This window comes from Drosophila gunungcola (assembly GCF_025200985.1).
Source record: "Drosophila gunungcola strain Sukarami chromosome 2L unlocalized genomic scaffold, Dgunungcola_SK_2 000007F, whole genome shotgun sequence".
Classification (NCBI taxonomy): Eukaryota; Metazoa; Arthropoda; class Insecta; order Diptera; family Drosophilidae; genus Drosophila; species Drosophila gunungcola.
In genome coordinates this window covers 3,529,717-3,554,484 of record NW_026453162.1, presented here as the reverse complement: position 1 = coordinate 3,554,484, position 24,768 = coordinate 3,529,717, and the positions used below count along the sequence as shown (strand labels likewise).

Genomic DNA, 24,768 nt, shown 5'->3' with positions numbered 1-24,768 from the left:
TACGGACAGACAGACATGGCTAATATGGGTATGAAATTACATTGTTCGTCTTATTCAATGACAACTATATAGATACTGCTCGATATTTTTTTGGTCATAGGTTCACGATCACACTTCTTTTTTAACGTTAAATTCAAATTTTATTGTTTTGTTTATTATATTGTGTTTATCTCGCTAATTTTAAAGTTTAAGGGTTTTTAGTTGTTACCTTTAAATGGTAAAATATACTATATCGAATGTTATTTTGGTTGCCCAATTCCGTCTAGTATTTTACTATCGGGTATCGGGTTTTGTCAGTCATTGTCATTGGAATCGTCATAGGTTTGTCCTGCTCGCTCTTGCGTAAAATCATATAGTTAAATAAATAAATTAGCAATGAATGAGTCCAACAATGTAGTGTAATAAGCCCATTAATCGTTTAGTTATGCTGATAATGAATTTACATTCTTTATAGGGTCGGAATGTCTGATTCACTGCGTTACAAACTTCTGACTAAATTTATAAAACCCTCTGCAAGGGTATTAAAAGTCTACACTGGAAAACTACGAAACAAGATTTAGATTGTAGATTTAGATTTAGATTAGTAGATTGTTTGTAGATTTTTTGATTTAAAAATTATTATAATTGATTTTGCCCCCTGGTTTTAGAAGTTAAAAATACTTTACTACTTCTTCAAAAATTCTTAATAAAAATCATAAAATAAAAATTAAAACCTTTATTAATTTGCAATGTGAAAAGGTCTAACCTTACTGCTATCAGTTACGTTGATTTTTGAATTTGTGAGCTAGGCCGCCGATTACACATCCAAGTGCAATCCTGGTGGCAGTCGGTAGCCAACACTGGCGGCGGTGGTAGCGAATTGTGCACAGCTGATCCGCCAGCGACGCTTAACAACACTTATCCGAAGAACGAAAAGAGAGTACAGACGAAAAAGTCGTTTCACTTTTTCACTCAAAAAACAAGATGTAAAACGAGTGCTTTAAAAGTCCAAATTAGTGAGAACTCACACAAGAAACACAATGCTGGCGACGAACAGTAATAGTAAGTGGCGAATCCGTGGAATAAGCAACAAAACTGTCTGTGAAAATTTTCAACTTCGACCTGCTGCTGGATGGGGAAAGGGGCGGGTGGCAAAAAGAGGAAGAGAGCGAGCTACGAGAGAGAGGAAGAAAAATCAATAAAATTGTCGTGCAAGCGCGATTGAATCGAGCAAAACAAAGACCGACTACGAAAGAGTGGGCCAAACGGAACCCGAAAAGCAACAACAAAGCAGCCGGGCCGTTAGCTGCCCCAAATGCGTTGGTCGAAAATGACTGAAACGCCAGAGAAACACTCCAAACGGGAGCCAAGTTGAAGTAAACAAACAAGTGCGCAATAAGTAAACGTCGAACAGCTGGCTCCCCCGCAAATATTTGCTGACAATGTTGCTGAATCCCCAGTAGCAAACACTCGCACACGGCGGCAATGTTCGCACGTTCATTCACTCCCAAAAAGTAAATAATCGCTTGGAGTACAATGGTGGCACTTTTTACGTGACTCACCTCCAGTGGGCCGCTAATTAAGGCGGCGGCAACAGAAATAGAATAGCTGCGAAAACAAGCAATAACGCTAACTGCAATGTGCGATGATGTGATTTAAGAACCAATTAAGCAGCTGAATTGAAAGTGTTTTGTGCTGTTGTCAGTGCTGTGCAAATAAATCGCTAAAATCTTATACCTTGCAACGATATGCACACATACATTTGTATATGAACATACAATGGCCGGTTACATACATATATGTACTTACATTTTGAATAAGTGCGATTCCACTGTATTATAAACCACCTGCTGGATTGTTTTGAACTGCAGATGCACAGTGGTGGCCACGAGAATAGCACATTCACCAATTCACCAATTCATATATTCATTTTGTTTTTAATTGAAGACTAGGATTTCTTTTTTGCTGCTAGATTGTAAACGATTAAGAAAATAACGAACATAGCACCCTATAATGCATTTATATCTTATGAATTGGACTATATATTTATTATTATTTTTAATTTTATTAAGTTGGATGAAAAATTATTTCTTAATAGCCTAAATGAAACACCGAACACTGTGCGATTCATATGATTAGTTCTCCAAAGTGACTTATAGGGAAAACCCATTAGGGCTTATATTACACAGGGACACAAAATCGAACTTCTTGAAATTTCCACGAACCGATTGTACTTTTCCATATTAAATTGGTGCTCCTGAGTAAAAGTCTCTTTAAAACTTGTGTTTCAGCGGTATAGCCCTTATAATTGGGGTTACCTACACACACCTTTAATTTCCATGTCTTTGGAACATGACAAAAAAGTTAAAATCTCTGATTTTACACAATTTCTTGCCTTTAAAAAACATGTCTTCAAGGTAATATATTTAAATTTTTCTTGGAAACTAAAGTTTACTGAGGGTTGTAATTTCGCTTTAAACAGTATATAGTTTTAGTTGGATTTTTGGGTATTGCCTGCTACGATTTTTTCTCCAATTTTAACAAATCCTTAACATGTCTTGAGAACTGAATTTTCTGAGTAGTATAAATGGTTTTCTATTGCACTTCCTTTTTTACTAAACATATATCTAGCTAGGGAAGGGCTCTGATTTTATGACTCGAATAAATTGTCATCAATTAAATTATCGAAACAATTTAATCAAGTGAGGAATTCAGCTTGTGGGTCAGGTCCACAATCTGTTGAATCCTTAACGGAATAATTAATAACAAAACTTCGAGTGTGTAAGAATCGCTCCTCGTATCCATGGAAAACCTATTTGTATCTTAACGAGAAAAACGATTTGTATCCAAGTTGTAAGCATCCCCCTTCAATAGTCTACATCAATTCATTGTGTAATCATGCGTTTTAATTTCGCGAACCATGAATGAATAAGTTACTTTCAAGTACAACCACAAAATAGTCACTACTCAATATTTCGATATTTTTGCAGTTGATAAATATTTCTCTACCCTTCTTAGAAATGTGAAATTAACCGAGTTTTTTTAACCGAGATCTCAGGGTAATATCTTCTTGATTCTTGCTTTCACAGACTGATCACACCTCTAATAAATCAACACAAAGATGAACGTAATGCGAAAGCTGCGCGGAGCGGCTGGCGCAGGCAGCGTCAGTGGCAGCAGCGGCAGCTCCTCCACGGCCAACAGTTCTCCCGGCGGCAACAGGTCCGCCCCGGATCTCGGCGCCACTCCCGCCGCAAACGGCCGATCGGGGGAGGAGGCCCTGATGGACGCTCGCGTCCTGGTGAGCCTTAGCACGCTTAAGAAGCTCTTCAACGACTACACCCACCCGAGGGAACCGCTAAGCGAGCAGGAGCGCGACGGCAAGCTCTACGAGATGCTGCCCCTCTTCTGCAAGGTAAGACAGTCAGTCCGTACGGATAGAATCGTCGGTAACTGCCCATTTTTGCAGGTCTTCAGCAGCTGCCCGGCAAACGACATGAGCGAAAAGTTCTGGGACGTGGTCGCCTTTTGCCAGCAAGTGTCCCGTCTGATGGTCAGTGAAATCCGCAAGCGAGCCTCCAACCAGAGCACGGAAGCGGCGTCCATTGCCATCGTGAAGTTTCTTGAGGTGGAGACCACGGAGGAAACCAGTAGCGGCTGGATGCTGCTGGCAACCCTCAATCTGCTGGCCAATGGAGACGTTTCTCTTATACAGGTCAGTTTGATCAAACAGCCAAACATGGAAATTTTATGTTGTCAATTTAAATCGCATTCAATTTTGTTTTTGCTGCTTATTAGTGTCTCGACATCATTGACAAAAACTCCGTAAAGTTCCTTAGCTCGATTAAGAGTGCATTTTTTTTTTATAATAATAATGCCAGAAGGCAAATATATATTTTAACACGTTTTCGTGTATGGTATTAATGAGTGTTCCAAAGATCCCAAATATTCGGGTATTGGGTGCTCTCTTTCCAGGGCAGGCCATTTGTCAGTACTCCGGTGACTTTAAAGGAGGCTCCCGTGTCTATCACGGTCAATAATCCGCAGGTCCGCCGGGTGACGTCTGCGGAGACGTCGTCGACCCAATGGTGTAGCAAGACGTCTAGCCAGACGGTTCGTGTGGTCAAGCCAGCGATCTCTGGTTCGATTTGAATAGCTACAAATCGTATCCGTTACCGTCGGCACCACTCGATTTTCGACATACATTTACGTTTTTGGTCCCATGCGTTTACACATTAAACATTTTGTGGAGGATCAATAATTTCTGCATCCATTCTTTTCTGGATCACTATCGAGTGGATGTGGTTTTTATACCGACTTTGCCAAAGCTTTTGGAAAAGTCTGCCACAATGTTAATTGGGATTGCACTCTTTAATGCTAAATTGGATTGAATCTTATTTAGATGACCAACTATACAGAGTAAAGTGCAATTAAATTTTCTTTAACCGAAATGTGGCAACGTTTGCCCTACCTCAAGATAGTGCCTTAGGTCCGCTTCCCTTCATTATCTTTACAAATGATAAAAGCCATTGATTAAAGATTCTGAATTTAAGTTATTTGCTGACGACTACAAAATATTCAAGTCTGTGAATTAAATTTCGGATAGGGATTTGCTCCAAAAATGACTTAAAAAGAGTGGGAACTTGTTGTTCCAAAAATGTGCTGACATGCCACTTGTCAAATGTTTATTTCCAGAATCTGTTCACTCAAAATTGGAACACGCTTTGTTTGCTTGGCATCCGACTGGGTGCGCACGTGTTAATCGCCTTGAACGTGTTCAGATCCATTCCCCCAAGGGTTATAATTAAGAATACAATCTTAAACTGCATTTTCCATTTAATGATTAGTTTGGTAACAGTTAAGTAGTCAGTAAAAGAGTTATGTGTTGGCTATAATAATAACTTAATGAATGATAACTTGATCTTCGCTTCCAACGCTTATGCTGGTTATTTTATTATTGATGAGAGTTCCTGAGATTCCTCGTGTTTCGTAATTACTTCCGGTCTGTTTTTAGATAAGTTTTATCCTTAAATTTCCGCGTTTCTTTTTGTTTCATCGCGTGCATCCTCAAAATTTTGTTCTCTGTCTTCTTCTGACTTAGTTGACATGTTACGGAGTTTTTCACCTGTGTCCCTAATTTGTCTTTCATCTCGGGTTGATTTCGTCGACTCCCTGTGAGGTTCTTTATCCGTCTCCCTAACTGGTCCATCATGTCTTGGCTTATGGAGCGTCTCAGCATTGCTCAACGTTCTGCTGCGAGAGTAACTCGAACCCTGCTCTACCAGCAGAATCTCAGACTTCTCCCTTGGCTCGGAGTCGGTCCAAGCGTTTGCCCGCCGGTTCAACCTGCGATCCATTCCACTCGGTCTCATTGTGGCTTCGCTGCTCTGACTCGGCCTGGCTGAAGGTGGGCTGAGACTGCTTCTGTCCTCGATCTGGGCCCACAGGCTGGAGGAGTCGCTGGTGCCACGCCAGGTGGAAGCGGATCTGTGGCGTTTGCCGGCCTGCTCCTCCATTGAAACCAAATACTCGTCGACCACCGGCACGATATCCGAGTCACTGCTGGTTATAGTCGGCGTGGACAGGAAACTCTCGTCGCTGCCGACATGATGTAGGGAAAAGAACTTCCTACGCGCCTCCCCCAAAACCTGCCACATGCGGGCCACAAAGTGCGGCTGCTCCGCCTCCGCGTTCAGCCGGAAGCGCAGGGGCTGGGAGTAGGCCAGCTTTAGGTAGCACTGGCAGCAGCTGCACAGAAAGTCATCCACCGGCTTGGAAAGCACGAACAGCCCGGCAGCGCGACCCGCTTCAGCCTCCAAACTGTCCGACAATTTTCCTCCTGTCGCCTGGCGTCGCCAGTCGCCCGGCTCCATGCGCATCAGCAGGTCGAACACATGGAACATGTGCATCAGGTACATGGTGCCCGTGATCAGCGCAGCGATGCTCTGCTGCTTGCAGTGCGCGAAGTGCGGGTGCGTCAGGTACTCGATGCTGGAGTTGATGGCGGGCAGGTGCGGGTCCTGCAGGGCGGTCCGCATTATCAGCACGCCGCAGATGTAGTGCGCGATCACGGCGCTCAGAGTGAGCAGGAGCTGCGAGGAGAGCACCGAACTCCGGGTCAGCATCAGCCGGAATGCCCCCAGGGCGGCTAGCACTGCGAAGGACAGAAAGGTGGCGCAGTAGAGGATCACGTGCGGAGTACGCTCGGGCCAGAACGTCGAGCCGCGTATGTGGAAGAACATGCACACGCTGCCCAGCAGCACTTCAATGAGCTTAAAGAAGACCCAAACCTGATTCATCTCACGGCAAGCAGCAAATAGTTGGGATTTTGTGTTGGCCTGTGTTCCAAAATGTTGTGACTCAGAAGAATCATGTCAAAAATCGGGTGTTGACTTAGCCTTTCTTGGGGGAACTAAAGTCCCTAAATTGTTTGAAAGAACCTAAGAAAAACAAGTGAAGTGCAAATTTGTGATCACAATTTTTTGTGGGATTGAAAACAACATTAAAAATGTTGACAGTTACATTTTCGGTAAAGACTGCGCGGGGCGTATAGCAAATTTTGTCGAGCCCTTGATTTTTTTTCAGGCTTATAAGCCAGCACTTTAACAAGACAACTTAAATTAATTTTGGCAAACACAACAATATTTGCAACTCATATCAACTCATTGTGGTGTCTAAATCGTCTTAAAAACGGCTAGCTCATCATAAAGTCGAAAAAATACTGAATGAAGAACTTGAGGTTTCCCACCACATTTGGTTTGCTTATCAATTACAGGAAATGTAATACTTTTTCTTATTAAGGGAAACACAATTCTAATATATTTTTTTCTGAATCAACAACGTGTTGCGAATCTGTACAAATTTCAAATCAATCCGAGTAAAACTAACGGAGTTGCAGCGCTTCAAGCGACCGTTCGTGCTGTCAACCGATTTTTTCAACCGATCCTTTTCAAAATTTGAACATTGCTTCTTCACATAAGTGAGCAGGTAATCACAAAGAGTTTTAAAAGTTTTGGTTTTTCTATTTTTTAATAACAAATTTAACGCGATTTTAGCTAAAATCGCGTTATTCACTTCAAAAAATGACCTCGAAAAATTTATCAGCTTTAAAACGCAACTAAATTAAATTTTTTTTGATAATGCGGTCACGAGTTATGATGTTCACCGCAAACCAACTTTTTTTCATGGCGCCTCCGAAAATGCATGGCTGGTGACCATGCTTATTTTTCATTATTTTTCTATGAAAAATGTTTCTTACATTCTTTAAAAGGGGTATAATATGTAATTAAACTTAAAAAAAATAATATAGATGTCGCCGCAAAAAAATCATAAAAATATGCGTTTTTCGCCTTTAAAACCCTATTCCCCTTAAGTAGATTCATATTAGATTATTTGATCAGTTGCTTTGACCTCCAGATAATTTGCACACGGAAGCGTTTCCGTCCCAATAAAGTATATATATTCGTGTTCAGGATCAATAGCCGAGTCGATCTAGCCATGTGGAATCTCGTAAACTATAAAAGCCAGAGACTTGTCCGTCACAGTCAATATCTGTCGACTCATACAAAAATGGTTCAATTTTTCAAACTGTTATTTTAGAAGTTATGAGCATTAGTTTAAATTCTTCCGCAGATGGCGCGGTAATTTAACCCCCATTATACAGGGGTATTTGAAAACCCTAAATAAGGCTGAAATAGATTTTTCCCTTGTAAATAAGCACCCAGTAAAATGAGCTTGCTGTCATTCTAGGTGATGACTGCCGCAGCGGTTCCCTCGACTCTTGTGAAGTGCTTGTATCTGTTCTTCGACCTGCCAGTGGTTGAGGACGATGAGCCAGCTGCAGAAGGAGGGGCAGCAAGTGAGTTTAACGCCCACGAAAGGCGCACCCTCCTGCAGAAGGTGTTCGTGCAGCTGCTGGTGAAGCTCTGCTCGTACCCCTATCCCGCCGAGGAGCTGGCCCGCATGGACGACTTGACGCTACTGTTCTCGGCCATCACGTCGCCATGTCCCATCCACAACATTGTGTGGCGCAAGAATGCGGCTGAGATCCTGACGACAATATCAAGGAACGGCCTGACTGACGCCGTCGTTAGCTACATACATTGTAAGTGTGGTGTTAAAAAACTAACGCTATTCCCTAAAACTATAATAGCGTTGCAAGGGTAAACATTAATAGTATCTAATGATTCCACTTTTCAATTCTTGCCACTCTCCTTTCAGCCAAGGGCTGCATGGCACTGTGCGTGGACAATATGCAACGCCTGACATTTGGAAACCCGCTGGAAATCGTGGAGATGTTTGTCACCGTGTTCTGCTTCCTCAAGGACTCTAGCCAGGTGTCGCAGATACTAATGGATGATTTTCGAGCCTCCCAGGGTTACGTGTTCCTCAGCGATTTTCTGCTTAAGTAAGCCGGATTACCTGCTAGCCAAAGCAAATACTCACTCAACCAATTCCAGATTTGACAACAACCGTAGCCAGTCGCTGGAGATCCAAGCCGCTATTAGGAACCTTGTGCTGATGATTTCCTCGTTGTGCATGTGTGGTTTCTACGAGCTCCGACCGCCAGCGTCCCAGTTCAACACGGCCTTCAAGCTGCAGAACTTCCAGCTCCCACAGGCCACCTCTCGAGAGACGTGCGTGCGAAACGTGTACGCCTTCCAGGTGCTGCAGAATGTGTTTCTCAAGTCAACAACGCCTGCCCTCTGCTGCACCATCCTGGACGCTATTTCGCGGGTGTACCACTCGGAGAACGCCAACTACTTCATACTGGAGTCGGAGCACACGCTTAGTACGTTCGCGGAGCGCATCCACCAGAAGAGCCCGCAGATCCAGGAAAAGTTCTACGACCTGCTGGAATTCATCGTCTTTCAGCTGAACTTCGTACCGTGCAAGGAGCTGATCAGCCTGTCGCTCCTGCTCAAGCACAACCAGTCGACGCCCTGCAGCATTCTGTGCCTGAAGACACTGCTGAACATTCTGCGGCACAACGCCGTCTTCAAGGACGTCTACCGCGAAGTGGGTATTCTGGAGATCTTCGTCGGCTGTTTAACGCGCTACGCAGCCCATGTGCTGCAGATCACCAAGGGCGACGAGTCGGAGGTGGTGCAGCTGGAGAGCGACTCGGAGGAAGGTCTGCTGGACTCGCTCGGCAAATATGTGCTGGAGGCTCTCACCATGCTGCTGGGCGGGGGGGCCAGTAACAATGCCCAACTCTTTCGGGAGTACAGCGGCGCCAAGTGCGTCCATGAGCTGGTGAAGTTCAAGCACTGCAGGCCACAGGCTCTCGGAATCGTCAGGGAGCTGATTCTGTCCGTCGGCGGAGACGACGACATGCTGCACATCCTCTCACTGATGCACAGCGTCAGCCCGCTGCAGGTGGAGTTCAAGATCCAGATACTAAACATGCTGCTCGGATGCCTGAAGGACTCTCACCGCACGCGAACCGTCTTCCGCAAAGTGGGCGGCTTCGTTTACGTCACCAGCGTATTCGTGTCCTTGGACGGCAGTATGGCCCAGCCTCAACCGGACATTCCGCAACAGGATCTCATTCTGCTACTGCAAATAGTCTTCCAAACCCTGGCCACCGCCATGAGGTTTGAGCCGGCCAACGCCAAGTTCTTTCACCAGGAGATCAGCAGCAGCTCGTTGTGCGACACTCTTCGTCTGCTGGGATGCTTTGGAGGCTCCTCCGCCTTGCAGGACTTTGCGGGTGACTACGAGCCGCAGCAGTCGTTACTCAAGTATTACCATGAGATCTTCAGCGGGGACATTCTAAGCGTCAGGTGAGTCCAGTCAGTTGTAAGCCCTTGCAGAGGGTGATTGGTCAGTAGTCCTTGATCAGCACATATAGCCATGTGCGTTTGTTTCCTCACAGTTTAGAAGCTCATTTTGCTGTTTTGATACTTTTATACCCTTGTTGTAGGTATAACAGTTTCAGTCAGAAGTGAAGCAGACATTTGCGACAATATAAAGTATATATATTCTTGATCAGCATCACTAGGAGAGTCGATCTAACCATGCCCCCTGGCCGTCCATCTGTTCGTCTGTCCGTTTCTACGCAAACTAGTCTCCCAGTTTTAAAGCTATCTGCATTTAACCTTCCCAAACGTTGTCTTTCGGTTGCAGGTAGTATATAGGTTGGATCGACACGGATCCGACCACTAAAGTATATAGCGCCCATAGGAACAATCGGGAAAAAAAGGAATCAAATTAAACCTTTGTTGTTTTTTAATTCTCTCGGAAAACGATATCATATAGCAGCCATTGAACGATCGAATAAAGAATATTCGAAGAATATACCCCTGGTTCTATTACATAGCCCTTTACTGAAAGCACTTTGTTCTAGTCTCATAATCGCCAGAACAGACCAACAACTTAAGAAGCGATTTATAAGTGGACTTTTTATGTAATCACTTTTCCGCTTTCTAAGACAGTTGGCTCGAAAATCTTGTTTCTATAGAGAGCTGTTGAATTCTGAATACACAGCTTTTCATAAAAAAACGTGATTTATTTGTTTTCCAATTTTGCAGTGCTATTTTTGCTAGATCAATGAGTTGCACACAGAAAACCACTGTTTGACCACCCTAGTTTACATTGATAGTGGTAAAATATATTGCAGATCGGACCATATCTGTTATCGATCGTGTAAAATTTGATAATTTTTTCTTCGAAGAATGCGTCAATCCCGCTTTTTTATTGCTTAATATAAGTTTTATATCATTTCGCACCTGTCTCTTGGGTGCAAGGGTATTAAAACTGTCCGAAATTGTTTTTTTTTTATATTCTGTACTTGTAAAGTAAAATTTTAACCGTGTTATATAAAAAAAAACCGATATATATTTCAAACTGCATTAAAATAGAAAATATAATTACCTGTCCTTGATTACATAAATGTTTTTCAAGGGCAAAAAGGTTATCTTCGAGAAGCGCATAAACACTTCTGCTTGTCGAATCTGCCCTTTTTTTCTTGCAGCTATAGCCAAAATTGATTTCGAGCAGAAGAAAAAGTACAGTTCTTCGGGTATTTAATAATATGATTGGGATAGTTTTGTGTTAACTGACGGAATCAAAAAAGATCAAGCTATCAATAAAAAAGTTCCAATTATTTTATTTATTTATATAAAGCTAACTTATAGTTAAACCGAAAAGCTTACTAAAACCATTAACATTAACTACCAGGCTTTCCGCTCGTTTAATGTGGCATTAGATTAAGATAACAATTTGAACAAGTTAAATTTGATGAATGAGTTATTTTTTTGAAAAGTTAAAGTAATTACTATGTTTGTTGTTGGCAGGGTTTGCTGAAATGGTAACAGGTTGCTCTGTGTTGGGAAGAGATATGGCAAGAGATTAGGTTGTGTTCTATGTTTATTGGAGCTGCTGCAAAATGTTCCAATTAAAAAAGCGAGTTATGTGTGTATTATGGCAAGTGTTTAACGGTTTATCGACACATTTTCAATCCCTGCAGTTTCTCCGAAGACGTTCCATACCCACTATCCTACGTGTGCGTCGTATTTCGGCTGCTCTACAGCATTGCGCTGGACAATTTCGAGGCGCCCAGCCTGAGCGGCATCATCACGCTCGTCAACGACCCACCAGCACTTCTGCGATCGCCGAGCAAAGAGCTGGCAGTGCCGGCTCACCCCAGCCAGCTGAACCTCACGCAGCCCAGTCCCGAGCCGCGGATAGTGCACCCGGGAGTGGTGCTGTGCATGCTCCAGCTCCTGCCCGCCGTAGAGTACGATTCGGCCCCCCTGGCGGCGGTGCAGCTGCAGGTGTACCTCAGCGAAGTCATCAAGTCCCTGGTGCGCAGCGAGCGCAACCAGCAGATCATGTGCGACCACGGACTGGCGGAGAAGCTGCTCAAGCTGACCAGGAGGGCACTGGCGGAGGAGGCCCATCCGCTGCACGTGCCCATGCAGTACATCCTGGAGCGTCTGGCCGCCCAGGCGCTGCAGCCCACCGAGCTGCGCCAGTTCCTGCGCTTGGGCGAGCCGCTCTCGTGTGCGGACATAGACCTCCAGCAGCCGTACAGGCTGGGCGGACCCGTTCCGCTGACCCGGATCAAGACTCTGGTGTCCATGACCACGCCGCGCGACTTCCGCGCCCACGGATCGAGCACGCTGCCGCCCTTCGTCGAGCTGGACATGTCGGCCGAGGGCTTCGGCTGCCTGTACCTGCCCTCACTGGCGCCCCAGGCGACGGCCACCGCCGGCGGCACCATCGACGCAAACACCATCGGAGGCATCGGGGCCGGCGATCGCATCTTTCCGCCCCAGACTGGCCTCACGTACTCCACGTGGTTCTGTGTGGAAAAGTTCTCAGATCCGAAGACGGACCCGCACTGCGTACGGCTTCTCACCTTGGTTAGGACCATTCACAATCCACGCGAGGAAAACCTGGCGTGCTTATCCATTCTGCTTTCGGCGCGGGACAAGGCGATCGTTGTGTCCACCCAGGAGACTCTGGTTACACCCAGAAAAAGTGAGTAAACAGTTGGTTTGATTAATGCATATGGACTTATCGATGTACTTGTAAACTTACTCGTACGCATTAGCAATCGAATCAAGTAAAATAAACTTATACCTGGACATCGAATTAAAATGCTCATTTTGAGGAGTCAAATTTCGATAGGATTTAAATATATAAGGGATTCCAAAATTTGATTAATGCTTTGTAATTTGTAGATATCCGATGTTATCGAGCTAACCTTTCATAAGTTCGTTTTTACATGATACTAGCTGGACCGTATTTAAGTCTTTTAAACATTAGAATGTACTTGAAACTTTTAAAATGATCTACATGAAAGCGGTGATCGTGACTATTTCTGGGAAACCGAGACACATTAAGAATACTTAATAGGACGCGGAACGGGACAATTACCGAAAAATTCAAAGAACAAAGTCTTTAGTGTACTTGCTTCCAAATAGAAATTTGAAAATTAAAATTCCGAATTTCGCATGACATAAATAATGCGTTGCATCAACTAGAAAGGCTTGTCCAAAAATTGTACCAAATCCTTAGTAGTTAACCAGCATAAAAAGTACATTTGTCCAGCATATTTGTACCGCAACGTCCATTTATAACACTTAAAAAACGCACATAATCGAAAACATTAAAATGACGTTGACGTTTCCCACTCCGCAGGTATTGGTGACTGGGAACCCGAAGGATCGGATGACGGCATCGCACGCATATGGTGCCCAGATCTTCTGCACGAGGGCCAGTGGCACAACCTGGTCGTTGTGCTCAACCGAGCGGTGTTGAAAAACTCCAGTCTGATGCTGTACTTGGACGGGGTGCCCATGCACACCCAGAAGCTCCACTACATTGCCCAGCATCCGGCAGCGGGGAATGCCAGTCTGACGTCGGCCACGCAGATCTTCGGATACATCGGTACGCCGCCGATATGGCGGCGCTACTCCCGCCTGTGCTGGAAGCAAGGCGTCTGCCACCTGATCGAGGATGTTCTCGCCCAGCAGACGGTTCAGACCATCTACCAGCTGGGACCCCACTACATGGGCTCGCTGCAAGCGCCGCAGGTGGGAAAGCAGTCCGAGTCGTTGGCGCCGCTGGTGCCCGAGGATCGCGTCCTGCTGGGTCTCAACGCGAAGGCGGTGTCCAAGCTGACGCTGGTCAAAATCCGCAAGGTGTACAGCCGGGCGGACAACAAGAGCATTGCCAAGCAGCTGAATATGAACTCGCACGAGAATGCCACGCCCATCAAGTAAGTAGAATCTGGGGAGGATGCTACAGTAGAACAGTTCATTTGGAAGGCAGAGTTTGTTTCAGAGCAGGGGTGCTCAAAAATGCCTGGTAGTGTCATTCCAGAGTCTCTCATCCATCAACTTACACTTTCAGAATACTGCACAACTCTGCTGGGCACCTGGCTGGAGCAGGTCGCTCCCTCGGCGGCGTGGTTGTTGGCTATTTGGGAGTACGCGTGTTCAGTCCGCACCCCGTCTCGGCCATGATCGACACTGTGGGCGGCTGCAACGTGCTGCTCGGCATCATCGCGATGGCCCAAGACGTGGAGTCCTTGTACGCAGGCGTCAAGGCGCTGACCTGCGTGGTGAGGAGCAACCGGGCCGCCCAGGCAGAGATGGACAGGAAACGCTGCTACCAGACCCTGGGAATGTTCTTTAAGAAGAAAAGGCATCTGCTGAACTCGCACATCCTGCACCTGACCTTCGGTCTGGTCGGCACGGTGAACAGCGGCCAGGACATGTCGGCCATTCCGAACGTCACGGCTTTCCAGGACCTGTTGTGTGACCTGGAGATCTGGCACAACGCGCCGAACGGACTGCTGCGCTCCCTGCTGGAGCATCTGCTGGAGCTGGTGGTGGAGTCCAGCGACAAGAAGCAGAACGTGAAGATTATGCGGGACCTGCAGCTGCTGGTCAAACTGCTGCACATCATAACCCAGATCCAAGACCATTCCACGCGGGAGATCCTATTCAGTCTGCTGGAAACTCTGCTGGGCGGGCAGCCGAGGCACACCGACCTGCTGCTCTTCGGTCAGTATGTGGCGGCCAAGCTGCCGCTGGCTCACAACGGAGGCGCCGTGGAACGCGCCGTGCTCCTGCCCAGCATGAAGAATCCTGGCGAGGACCAGGATGGGGGCGTGGCCCAGAACATATACCTGCGCAATCGCTGCCTCTCGCTGCTCCACGGGCTCCTCTTCACGCCCCGCAACACCGTGAACTATGTCATCTGCGACGACATTTCCAAGACCCTGGGCATGGACTGGCTGCTCCTCTTCATGCAGCCGCACGTCCACTTCACCACTGTCATCATTGCAGTGCGCGTCCTGGTCGTGGTCTGCGCCAACGAAAGCTTTCTGGTGCGCTTCCGGGACGCCACCCACAACGGCGGCTACCTTCGCTTCACGGAGATGGTCTCCCAGCGCAAGATGATGGGCCTCGGTGCCCAGCAGCTCAACCAGCGTCCGACGAACGGCACTGGCACAGTGATTGTAGCCACCCCGCAGAACACCATACAGCATCTCCCCACGCAGATTGCAGGCGAGGTGCGAACAGCGGCATTGAATATACCAGGTGAGCGCACAACTTACAAGTTACACGTAGAGTATTGTATTCATTAAAAAGTATGTAGTAGGAAGGAAGGAAGGAAACGACCCTATTTATTAGGATCACTAGCCAAATCGATTTAGCGATGTCTGTCTGTCTGTCGAGCTATGCTCACATTTGGGATTTAACTATCAGGATCTAGTTTATTATGCGCCTACGCAGCACACTTTTCAAAATTTTATTTATTTTTAAACTTGGCCCACCTCACCCACCGTAACGCCCGTAATTGCTCATTGTCATGACTCTGAACATTTAGAGGCCAGTTGTGTCTTTATTCGGTCAATCTCTATCGACACACCGAAAACATTCCAAATCGAACTTATATTTTATATGTTATTGGCAACTACGTTATAACTTAACGTCACTGCATATTTGAAAAACGGAGTTCATAAACATTGAATCACATTTCATATAATCTTAACCCTGCAGTTTGGCAGTTGGCGCCAATTGCATAGGTTTTAAAGTTGGTTAGCTGAGTAACGGTTATCTTATAGTCAGGCGCGCTAAAGTCGGCGTACCTTTTCATTTTCTTTATAAAACAAAAATGACGTTAGAATCGCATGAAATGCTTAAATTAATTTGTTGCCTTTGCTAATCCTTTCTTTAAGTTTTTAAAGTCTACCAATGTTCTACTTCCCAAAGTGAACCTCTGCATTGGCGATGGTTACCTCGTTATCCACCAAGAGAAGTAAAGACGACTGAAATTGCTATTGATTAACCATTTTCTATATTAACTTAGTTAGCTAGCAGTACGGGCAGAGATTTTAAACTATTTTTTGATAGTAGCTCTTTCTTAAACAAATAATGCAACTCATTCATAGTTAAAAAACCATCATCAAGGGTTTTGGGATTTGTTGTTAAATGTTTTGGATAATTGGACAAATGGTTCTTTTGGTGTTTTGTTTATTGTTATTTTGCGTAGGCCCGTCCGATCACTTAGTGATACTGCGGCAGTACCTCGTACACTCTTGAAGTCGAGAGAGGTAGCAGTCCATGTTAAACGTTATGCTTACTCATCCATATCATCCGTATTTCAGGTTTCCAGCTCCTTGAATGGCTGATGAACCATCACCTAGACGTTCCGGAGTTGTACTTCCTGATAACCGCCCTGATCATGGGACAGCCTGTGAAGGTGCTGGCCACCGAGCACACCAAGTTCGACCTCGACCGCGTCTGGTCGTTCCTCTGGGGTGCTCCCGTCTCCGCCAACACGCAGCTGCCGAAGCTCAGCATTTGTCCCGAGGGCGTCTGCGTGCTCCTGTCCATGGTGCGGGGGATCGTTCATGGCGGCGAATGCGCCTCCTGGCTGCACAGCCACCCGGAGACAATCATCCAGCTGCTCTTCAGTCTGTACCAAAACCTCAGCGACTTTGCGCCGGTAATGATGGCCGGCGATGTGGTCACCTCGCTGGTGGCCGTTCTGTTCCCGCTGACGTCTCGCCCGGCGGACTCCGAGCCGAACAGTGGAGCCTCCACGCCCACGGACAACACAGGCAGCAGTTTTGCCTTGCCATTGCCGGAAAGCCTCCACGCAGCAACGCAGCCCAAGCTGACCGCTCATCCCGTGTGCAGCTGCATCATCGACTTCCTGCGCGTCATAGTCGTGGACTCTCTGGGCCTGAACATGCAGGGCAAGCCGACGCCGGTGATCGACCTCGTGCTGGACGCTGCCCCCGACTCGGCGGAACTTCCGCTGCAGGTGCAGTACCAGACACAGATTATCATCGCCCTGATGGACCACCTGCTAGCCGCCGACGTGCTTGTGGGCGAGCAGGCGGCCCTGCCACTGGTGCCGCTCCTGCAGAGCCAGATGCAGCACATCGCCCCGAACGTCTTCTACCTAACGGCCCGCATCGTGGACAAGCTGTGGCAGGGCTGCCTCGCCCGCAATCCGCACGACATCTTCGACTTCGTGATCAAGCTGATCGTGCAGGCCAAGCGGCGGTCATCCTCGCTGTCGCTGGAGCACCTGCACCACTCGCTGAACCGCAGCATCCTCTTCCTGCTCTCCCGCCCCACCGACGACTCGCGGGCCGACCAGATGAGTGTGCTGGAGGCGCTGCACAAGATCATTCAGCACCGCCTGCTGATCTTCGGCGCGGGCAACCACGAGCTGGAGTTCATCGGGTGCCTCACCTACTGCCTGCTGCAGCTGACCGCCGACATGAAGATCATCTTGGAGCCGGCCACCAGCCGAAACACCACCTGGCACGTGAATCCGCAGACGGAAACGGCAGAGCCCAAGGACGAAGACCTCAACCAGTTGCAGGGCAGGAACCTGATCGTCGGCGCTGCCTTTCGCGTTTGGGAGGAGCTGTACGTCTGCAAGAAGCCCGCCATCGAGGAGGTGTTCAAGGTCTCCCTCACATCCCCACCGCCCAGCTCCAAGGCGCCCGATCTGCAGACCACGCGCGAACAAGTCATGGAGCTGGCCTCCAAACTGTGGTTCAACTACGTGGAGGCGGAGCGCAAGGCCTCCTACCGCGCGCCCTGGGAGCTGCACACCCAGATCCAGTCGAAGATCCAGAAGGTGACCGGAGGACTGTCGCGCCTGACCAGCCGCACGAAGGCCAAAAAGGAGGAGCTGGTGCGCACCAGGTCGACCCTAAGTCGCGAGGCCGCCTACGAGTCCACGGGCATCCATGTGCAGCTCGTGAAGGACCTCCTGGACCTGCGCGCCAAGCAGTACCAGCAGATGCTGCAGCACACCCAGCGCTACGTCTACCAGGACTGGGTGCAGTCGGAGACGGAGCTCACCCGCGAGCGGGGACTGTGGGGTCCGACCGGCAGCTGCTCGCTGGACAAATGGATCCTGGACACCACCGAGGGACCCCACCGCATGCGCAAGAAGACGATGCGCAACGACCTCTTCTACCTGCACTATCCGTACCGACCCGAGCTGGAGATCGCCGACAACCGTCAGCTGAAGTACAAGGTGGCCTCCAGCCTGGACAGCAAGACCTACGCGCTGCATGGTCCGCAGCAGCCCCGCATCCTGGCCGAGGCGGCGGAGCAGCATGCGATGCAGCAGCAGAGCTCGCTGGAGGCGGTGCACTCGCATCGTTTGGAGGCCAGCAGTTCCACATCCACGCCTCCGCCGCTTGCTTTGCCGAAGCTAGTGGGCCACGGGTCAACACCCTGTCCCCAGGAGTCGGTGGACGGCAATGCCCCAGAGGACGACGAGGAGGAGGAGGACACCTCGATGACCAGCGACAACGAGACCTTCTTGCGCCTGCTCGAGGAGCAGGAGAAGATCAGCTTTATGTTCCGGTGTGCCAGGGTACAGGGACTGGACACCTTCGAGGGGCTCTTACTGTTCGGCAAGGAGCACTGCTACATTGTGGACGGGTTCACGTTGTTGAAGAACCGCGAGATCCGCGACATCGACACCCTGCCACCGGGGGCCTATGAGCCGATCATTCCCAACTCCGGGGGAACCTCGTCGACCACTTCGCGGGCCGTGAGCCACAAGCTGAGGCAGTGCTCCAAGTTCGCCTACGAGGAGATCCGCGAGGTGCACAAGCGTCGCTACTTGCTGCAGCCCATCGCACTGGAGGTGTTCTCCGAGGACGGACGCAACTACCTGCTGAGCTTCCCGCGCAAGGTGCGCAACAAGGTCAACCAGCGGTTTCTGGCCCTGGCCACTGCGCTGAACGACAACGCGCAGCAGTCCGTGGCGGGTCAGAAGCGGACGGCCAGTGTCGAGCAGACGGCGGGCATCTTCAGCGGCCTGATCGGCGAGACGTCGGTGACGCAGCGCTGGGTGCGCGGCGAGATCTCCAACTTCCAGTACCTCATGCACCTGAACACGCTGGCCGGGCGCAGCTACAACGACCTGATGCAGTACCCCGTCTTCCCCTGGATCCTGGCCGACTACGACTCCGAGGAGCTGGACCTGACCAACCCCAAGACCTTCCGCGACTTCTCGCGGCCCATGGGCGCCCAGGCCGAGGAGCGACTGGAGCAGTTCCAGAAGCGCTTCAAGGAGTGGGACGATCCGCACGGCGAGACGCCGCCGTACCACTACGGCACCCACTACAGCTCCGCGATGATCGTTTGCTCGTACCTGGTGCGGCTGGAGCCCTTCTCGCAGCCGTTCCTCAAGCTGCAGGGCGGCCACTTTGACCTGGCGGACCGCATGTTCCACAGCATCAAGGAGGCCTGGCTGTCGGCCTCTAAGCTGAACATGGCCGACGTCAAGGAGCTCATCCCGGAGTTCTTCTACCTGCCCGAGTTCCTCAGCAACTTCAACAGCTTTGACCTGGGCACCAAGCAGAACGGGGAGACCCTCAACCACGTTATCCTGCCGCCGTGGGCGAAGCACGATCCTAGAGAGTTCATCCGGCTGCACAGGAGCGCTCTGGAGTGTGACTATGTCAGCCAGCATTTGCATTTGGTGAGTGTGGTAGTCTGTAGACTGACTTCAATCAGTTGGGTGACGTCCTTTGACGTGAATGTTTTCAGTGGATTGACTTGATCTTTGGCTGCAAGCAACAGGGACCAGCCGCAGTTGAGACCGTCAATGTGTTTCACCATCTTTTCTATGAAGGCAATGTGGACATATACAAGTAAGTATAAACTCCTTCCCCCTCTCTCAGTGGACGATGGCATTCCAGGTTGAATGCTGCTCAGTGTCTGGCTTAAATCAAACTGTTTGATCTTGTCTCTTGCAGCATTGATGATCCACTTAAGAAGAATGCCACCATTGGCTTCATCAACAACTTTGGCCAGATTCCCAAGCAGCTGTTCAAAAAGGCGCATCCTGCCAAGAAGATGGGCAGCTCTCGTCACTCGGCGCTGATCGACCCCACTTCGCTGATCCAGGGCAACAGCACAGTGCTGCAGACCGACCGGCTGTTCTTCCACAACCTGGACAACCTGAAGCCCAGCCTGCAGCCCATCAAGGAGCTGAAGGGTCCTGTGGGCCAAATCCTTCAGCCCGACAAAACGGTGTTTGCCGTGGAACAGAACAAGGTGATGATGCCGCCCTCCTACACGAAGTACATAGCCTGGGGCTTTGCCGACCACTCCCTTCGCGTGGGACTCTACGACACGGACCGTGCGTCCTTCGTGTCCGAGGCTTCGGCCCAGAACTCGGGAGAGATCCTGACCTGCGCCTGCCCCAACGCCAAGATGATCGTCACGGCCGGCACCAGTTCGGTGGTGACCATCTGGAAGTTCGACGCGAACCGAAAGAGCCTCACCGTCAAGCACTCGTTGCACGGCCACACCGATGCCGTGACCTGTCTGGCAGCCAGCGCTGCGTACAATGTGATCGTGTCCGGGTCGCGGGACGGCACTGCCATCGTCTGGGACATGACGCGGTTCACCTTCGTGCGCCAGCTGCGCGGACATGCCGGTGTGGTGGCTGCCGTGGCCATCAACGAGCTGACCGGCGACATTGCCACCTGCTCGGCCACGTGGCTCCACGTGTGGTCCATCAATGGCGATGCCCTGGCCATGGTAAACACATGTGTGGGCAGTGCGGACCGCATGCAGCAAATCCTGTGCGTGGCTTTCTCGCAGATCCGCGAGTGGGACCAGCAGAATGTGGTCATTACTGGCTCAACCGACGGTGTGGTGAGGGTGAGTGCCCAAAAAGTTGTTATACTTGTAAGTCGAAACTTACGAGATCTCTCCCTGCGCAGATGTGGTCCTTGGAGCACACACAGGTGCCCATTGATCGCAAGTTGAAGCGAGGCATGGAGGTGTCTTCACAGGACAAGCCCGACACCGCGTCTTTGGAGGGCGAGGACCACAAGGAAGACAAAATGAACCTGATTAAGCAAATGAAAAGCCTTTCCCAGTCGGAGGAAGAATTGGGTTAGTTAACACCATTTGTTGACCTTCGATGTTGTTGTAATTGCAGTAGGAACGCAGTAAACATATTACCCTTAGAACACACATTTGTAATCAGCATCAGCGGAAGAGTCGGTATAGGCATGCTCGCCTTCTTGTTTTAATGCAAATCTTACAGTGCGGCATGAAGTCACACAGTTCCTATAGAAAACATTTACCCACATGAAGTTCCACGTTTCCCAACGTTTTTGTTCTTTTGATTATACACTAGACTTTACTCAAATAGCATTTTGACTCCTTTTTTAGCACAACAGACCTAGCTCAAAAAAATGACCGATCCAAATATCTCAATTCCCAGCTTTAAACGATTTCGATTCGATCGGAATAAAAGACTTATAGGAATCATAAGCTAATGGAATACTGTGCTAATGTACCTCAACCTTTCGATTATGGTGATAAAGCAAAATTATTACAGAAATGCGGAATACATTTTTATTGGCATTACATTTCATTTCTATGATAGACATTGAAAGTATCATTTTTTAAATAATTAAAAAATGTATAGCAAATCTTTATTATTTCTTTAGACCTTTTAATATTGTATCCTAGGGATGACCCATGTACCCCTTAAAATTTAGCGCGGATATAAAAAAATGTTTGCCTGACCAAATATATTAGAGTAATGTGGTCTTGAATAATTTTGTTGTTTTGTTTTTGTGAGTTTCTCGAGCTGAGCTCTTTGAACGCGTTAATGGAATTATATCTCATGCCTAGATGATTGCATCACCCATGATTTCGAAGTCACAGACAGTTCGAGTTCTACCGCGGAGCTGATTCTAAACCGTGGTTATCCGTTTTTGTCTTGTTTTTTTGTTTTAATCCTTTTATTTAAATATCTCATCCTCAGAGATTGTCAAATCCGCTTCGGAAAGTAGCATTTCAGAGGCTTCACAGCACAGCCATGAATCAGGTGCCAGAGCGGAGCTGCAAGAAGAGCTCAGGAAAAGCTCAATTTCGGGAGCGAAGTCCCTGCATGAAATGAAATCAGCTACTGTAGAAGTGAAGGAAAGCAGCTCTGATCTTAAATCCAATGACGGTAAGAACGATCCAAATTATTTGTCTGCATGAGCTAACATATTACTTATTACTTTAGATGAACATTCTATAAGGCCGAGCAAATCAGATACAAGTTTGACTGACGGATTCGTTGTAATAGACCACGATAGGCAGAGGGGCGATCAGGTTCTGAGAAAAGGTACGATTCTTTCCAAACATAATTCATTCAGTTTTCTCTTTCTCCAAACTTTTAAGTTTGGATCAATTATTTATAGCAAACTTGAAGCTAACTAGCTAAAAAAAAACTATAAAGCAAGCCAACTTAAGATTTATAAAGCATGTTTCTAAACATTTTAGGCTTCAGATGGCAACGTCAATTAATGTTCCGCTCAAAGCTGACCATGCATACAGCATATGATCGCAAGGATAATGCCGAACCAGCTAGCATAACAGCGTTAACGGTATCCAAAGATCACAAAATTCTATATGTCGGTAAGTGTAACAATAGATTGATGCAATAAAGAAACAATTTCATCTGCATATTCATTTGCAATAAATTAAAGGTGATGCGCGCGGTCGCATATTTTCGTGGAGCGTTACAGAGCAACCAGGTCGTGGAGTGGCCGATCATTGGCTGAAAGATGAAGGCGCCGATCAGTGTGTCAAATGTCATGTCAAGTGAGTTGCTCAAAATATAAAATTATAATTCCAGAATATGGTTTGTTAATTATAATTTTGGCAAAAAGATAACTTAACATAAGCTCAACATACATTTAAAAACTTGTGATTAAAATTCATCAACTTTGTTTCATATGTGGTATTATTATTTTTAATTTAAATTTTTTTCTTTTAATTGTCGCTTACGTTAGTCTAGCTGAATTACAAAAATTACGAACGCATAACATCTTTGCAAGTACTCACAGAAAAGTTCTAAGACTTTTTAGGGCAGATTTTTGAACATTAGTTTTCATATTTTAGATTTTAAGGCTATATATATACATACTCAGTTTATTTAAACTTTAACCATCTGTTTATTTTAGGTTTACACTTTATGAGAGGAAACACCATTGTCGCAATTGTGGTCAAGTTTTCTGCAACAAGTGCAGTCGGTTCGAGTCGGAAATATCACGCCTTCGAATACTAAAGCCAGTTAGGGTGTGCCAAGCGTGTTACAGTCAACTGCGATCGAATTCGGTGGACAATTAGATAAATCTGATGGAGTGTCGAATACCCATTCGAAAGCTGATCATATAACTGTTTTTATTTGTAACTGTGGAACGTAGTTAGGTTTAAAACATTTATTTAGTTTTTCGATCCAATAATTATTCAAACAAGTTAAGCTAATTTCAACCAAAGGCTGTTATATGATTTTATACTTTATTTAGTATAGTTTAACTCGAATTTTTTATGTACACCGACAAAGTTTGCAATATAATTTATATATTTATTTAAAACTATTTATTAAACACCAAGCTATAAATAATAAATTTTGATTATGCATCGGAAGCATTGACAATTTATAGTTATGTAAACCAAATGTAAAATTCTATAAATATTGACTACTTAGTGTAAAAGTATGTATTAGCAGCCTACCATTTGGCCAGGGCACAAAAATGGAAATCAAAACCTAATGTTTCAGCCCACAACAGCTAAATCAATAATTATCAAACCAAGCACCGCCAGTAATATCAATTAAATGAAAAACTTGAACACTTTATTAGTAAATAAAACCAAACACATCACGAAGGATGTCCCCGCACCTTTTGCGGGGACTAAACACGTCTTAGAACACAACACTACAACCTCACATTAAACTAAAGGCAAGTAGATTTTCTCAAGATTACTTTTAAATACTAAGAGCAATGCAAATAATGTAATTAATGGGTCATACATTGTAAAAGCAATCGTTTAAATTGCAATTAAATATATATTTCAACTTTCTAAAAAAAACTTCCCAACTTGTAACTTCAGTTTCGAGCTTTAAACCATTCAATTCCTTCCATGAATTACGACAAGAACACCTAAATGTTTCAATATTGTAAATAAAAAAGTCAAAAAACAATGAGAATCTATAATAATAAGACAAAAGAAATTAGATAAATATATCGGTAGCCAAGGTAGAAAAACATTCCGTATTTTGTAGAGGATCTACATGTTGCATTGATAATAATTTACAAAAATTACATATGTACGGGTGACAGGTGACAGTGCAATTGCAATTTCAATCTGTCCGGTCTGTTAAAAAAAAACTCCCGGTCTTTATTATGGAACAATCACTGAAGCCAGAGCATAAGTTACTTTATATTCCCTACAAACGTTTCACTGAACTATACAGCTCAAAGTCTTCAAATATGTTACATTTCAGAACAGTGAGAAGTGTTATAAAACAAAGTCTTTTAAATGCAGCACGAGAGAACAACAAAAAAATACAAGAGCAAGCTATATTAGAACCCGTTTCCAGTATTAAAGCGTTAGAAACTGCGTTCAGCCCGAGTTAGTTAATGTTATGCAACAAATTTGATTATATTTAGGGTCTTTAAAACGTAACACTCATACGTACTGTTCCATTCCATTTGACCAAATAATGCTGGACAACAGTGTTTTTGGTGCAGAAGTCTTGTTTTGTTGTGAGTTATAATTTATTCAAACTAAAAACGCTATACTTAAAATAAGTACTTTTTCTGCACAACAAAATCTACCATGTTAACCGAAGAGAACTACCAACGATATTGAACGCAGGTTCTAACAACGCTGAAAACGGGCCAAACTTAACTACCTACATAAATTACTAAAAAAAAATCAGATAAATAAAAATATATATTTATTGTTAGTGTGTGAGATA

General features: G+C 46.5%; 2 protein-coding genes across 4 annotated transcripts; one reads left to right on the top strand and one right to left on the bottom strand.

The window, feature by feature from the left end:
- Positions 1-877: 877 nt before the first annotated feature.
- Positions 878-23,432, top strand: LOC128253121 (WD repeat and FYVE domain-containing protein 3). 2 transcript variants are annotated; one of them, XM_052981276.1, is made up of 18 exons: positions 878-1,041; positions 3,069-3,394; positions 3,449-3,694; positions 7,729-8,083; positions 8,200-8,386; positions 8,439-9,764; positions 11,450-12,465; positions 13,129-13,708; positions 13,843-15,038; positions 16,109-19,467; positions 19,536-19,639; positions 19,745-20,657; positions 20,720-20,894; positions 21,778-21,966; positions 22,024-22,125; positions 22,284-22,418; positions 22,490-22,604; positions 22,967-23,432. In XM_052981276.1, exons 2-18 carry the CDS (start codon positions 3,101-3,103, stop codon positions 23,130-23,132), a joined length of 10,458 nt encoding a protein of 3,485 aa, XP_052837236.1. In that variant the 5' UTR covers positions 878-1,041; positions 3,069-3,100; the 3' UTR covers positions 23,133-23,432. The 2 variants fall into 2 exon arrangements, with proteins under 2 accessions (XP_052837236.1, XP_052837237.1); XM_052981277.1 differs by lacking the exon at positions 878-1,041 and adding an exon at positions 1,077-1,493.
- On the bottom strand, positions 3,767-6,494 carry LOC128253151 (uncharacterized). 2 transcript variants are annotated; one of them, XM_052981358.1, is made up of 2 exons: positions 4,451-6,494; positions 3,767-4,389 (listed from the first exon to the last, which is right to left on the bottom strand). In XM_052981358.1, the coding sequence occupies exon 1, from the start codon at positions 6,276-6,278 to the stop codon at positions 5,007-5,009; it is 1,272 nt and encodes a 423-aa protein (XP_052837318.1). In that variant the 5' UTR covers positions 6,279-6,494; the 3' UTR covers positions 3,767-4,389; positions 4,451-5,006. The 2 variants fall into 2 exon arrangements, with proteins under 2 accessions (XP_052837318.1, XP_052837319.1); XM_052981359.1 differs by having other exon boundaries at positions 3,767-4,356.
- Positions 23,433-24,768: the final 1,336 nt, after the last annotated feature.